At 39.6% G+C, this 2692-nt stretch overlaps 1 protein-coding gene across 1 annotated transcript in view; it reads left to right on the top strand.

Moving 5' to 3' along the window:
• Nucleotides 1-2692, top strand: part of AQR (aquarius intron-binding spliceosomal factor) — a 104753-nt gene that overhangs the window by 70024 nt on the left and 32037 nt on the right. The window contains exon 23 of the mRNA XM_045287672.1: nucleotides 1193-1302. Coding sequence (XP_045143607.1) covers nucleotides 1193-1302 — 110 coding nt within the window. The remainder of the gene's footprint in view (nucleotides 1-1192; nucleotides 1303-2692) is intronic.

Here is a 2692-nt window from a genome sequence, read left to right as displayed (position 1 = left end):
TTAAATTTAAATAAAATATGCTATTGAAGGAGCCCTGGTGGCATAGTGGTTACACATTGAGCTGCTAACCTCGAGATCAACAGTTCAAAACCACCAGTCACTCCTTGGGAGAAAGATGAGGCTTTCTACTCCCATAAAGAGTTACAGTCTTGGAAACCCAGCGAGCAGTTTCCACCCTCTCTTATCGGGTCGCCATGCGTCAGAATAGACTTGACAGCAGTGAGTTTGGTTTTGGCTCTTGACCATGATCTTTGACTAAATTGATCACAGACCTCAAAAGTGCTAAAAAAAAGTATTCAATTATTATGTTGCATTTATCTTGAGTTCCTATACTTTACAGAGTTCACGGAATACTTAATAGTTTATTAAAAAGGCAAGTGTGTTACAGGTGGCAAATATGACACATAAGTTGTTTGGGACTCTTGATTTTTTTTTAATTGAGCATAGGATAAAGGTTTATACAGCAAATCAGTTTTCAATTCAGTAATGCATTTTGTAAAGCACATTTGTGCATTCGTTGCCCTCATCATTCTCAAAACATTTGCTCTCCACTTAAGCTCTTGGGATCAGCTCCTCATTTTCCCCCTCCCTCCCCCTTCCCCCCTCCCTTATGAACCCTTCATAATTTATAAATTATTATTTGTCATATTTTACTTATACTGTCTGACTTCTCCCTTCACCCACTTTTCTGTTGTCCAGTCCCAGTGAGGAGGTTATTTGTAGGTCCTTGTAATCGGTTCCCCCTTTCTACCCCCCTCCTTCCACCCTCCTCTTTTTATAAATTTAAAAACCAAACCCACGGCTGTCAAGTTGATTCTGACTCCTAGTGAACTTGGACGATGGAGTAGAGCTGCCAGAATATGGTTTCTAAGGTTGTAAATCTCTACTACTTGCCGGTAGATTCAAACTTCTAACCATTAGGTTATCCGCCAACTGCTTTAAGCCACTGTACCACTCGGTAGGTGATGTTTATGATTTTTAGCTATTGATTTGGCCAGGTATACGCAAGCAGCAATCTCAAATGAATGTAAATGCTAGTGTGTTTAAATTGTAAATGGTCCAGAGTAAGACTGTCTCTCAGTTTCGATGGCTATCAGACGATATAATGCTCCTTTTTGCCATTCTTCTGAGTGTGTTGTCTTTAGGCTGCGGATTTCTCGAAGCCTGTCATCCTGTTTGTTCTGTTCTCCAGGCCCTGAACCAGTTGTTTGAGAAAATCATGGCTCTAGACATTGATGAGCGCCATCTCCTGCGTCTTGGTCACGGGGAAGAGGAACTAGAGACCGAGAAGGATTTTAGCAGGTGAGCAAATGGGGGTGAGTTTTGAAAGTTTTTAACCCCCTCTTCTCTTGTCTTTGTTAAAGGAATCTCATATAAGAAAACTGTGAGGTAACATTGTTATCAGAGCATCTAAAATAATCTAGTTAGATTAGTTTAATTGAAAACGCGTTCATAGTCGTGCTCGGTTTTGAGTCTGTACGCTTATGCCATTGTTTCCTGTTGTATTTCAGTAAGGAGAGGTAGCGATGTTGCTCACGTTTGTAAACGGCAGGTTGTCATTCACTTTCTGTTTTTTGGGGTGACTTTCTTTTTCAGTTGCAAAATCTTTTACAAATCATTTTATTGGCATATAATTCACATATCAAATGCTTTAATTGTTTAGTCATATTAAGAAGAGTTATGTAATTATCATCACAATCAATTTCAGAACATTTTCTTTCTCGTACTCATTGTTAGCTCCCCATCTCCCTCTTCCCCCAACCTCTCCTGCTATGCCCCTAGATAGTTATTAATGTACTTATTGTCTCTAATATTTACTTATCCTGTATTTTATATACAGAAAATCAAACAAAATAAACCAAAAATAACAAAAACGATAAAACAAAAGAGAGAAAAACTTCAATTGAAAAGGAAGCTGAAAATATTAAAACTACAACAACTTTAAAATGGGTCAAAAGGGAGATTAAATGATAAGGTATTACATTTAACCAGACTACATGTGCCATAATCGACTTTACTATATTCTCTGTCTGTTAGCAAGGCTGTTCACATCCCTGGACTGTGGTCGGAGGGAATTCACCGGAGGTGTAATCCATCTGGGGACCCTGCAAAGGGACTTTGGGATTACACACTATCCATAGCCTTCTGCAAACCAAGTACTCAGAATTAGCAATCCTTGGATCACACAGGCTGGTGTGCTTCTGCCATGACGCTTTAGTTAACCCCTCACTTAGGTGGCTGCTTGTTTTAAGACAAGTGAGGCCATTTTTAATGTTGCCAATTCACGTTCCTTACAACTGTATAACGTGAGATGATTAATTTCATCCAGGTATTTCATCTGACTAATGTTTTAGCCGACCACTAAGGTTGATTCATTTAATGAAATACAGTTTGAAGATGGTGATGATGTAAGCTTGTCTGTCCGTTTGTTGTGCCCTGGTGGCTTGTGTGTCTCTGTGATGCTGGAGGCTATGCCACCAGTGTGTTGAACACCAGCAGGGTCACCCCAAGTGAGCAGGTTTCAGCAGAGCTTCCAGACCAAGCACAGACTGTGGCGAAGGAGTAGACTGTCTACTCCTGAGGACTTAGCAACTGAAAGCCTCATAGACTTTGAAGTTTTATTATTTCACGTATTCATCACCAGTTTTCGTTGGACTTTATGTTTAATATTACATGTTATAAAGTAGCCATA

The sequence above is a fragment of the Echinops telfairi genome, unplaced genomic scaffold, assembly GCF_000313985.2.
Source record: "Echinops telfairi isolate 266 unplaced genomic scaffold, ASM31398v2 ScPeMD7_18;HRSCAF=68, whole genome shotgun sequence".
Taxonomy (NCBI): Eukaryota; Metazoa; Chordata; class Mammalia; order Afrosoricida; family Tenrecidae; genus Echinops; species Echinops telfairi.
Note: the sequence above shows the minus strand (reverse complement) of the source record. Positions and strands in the feature narration are given on the sequence as shown.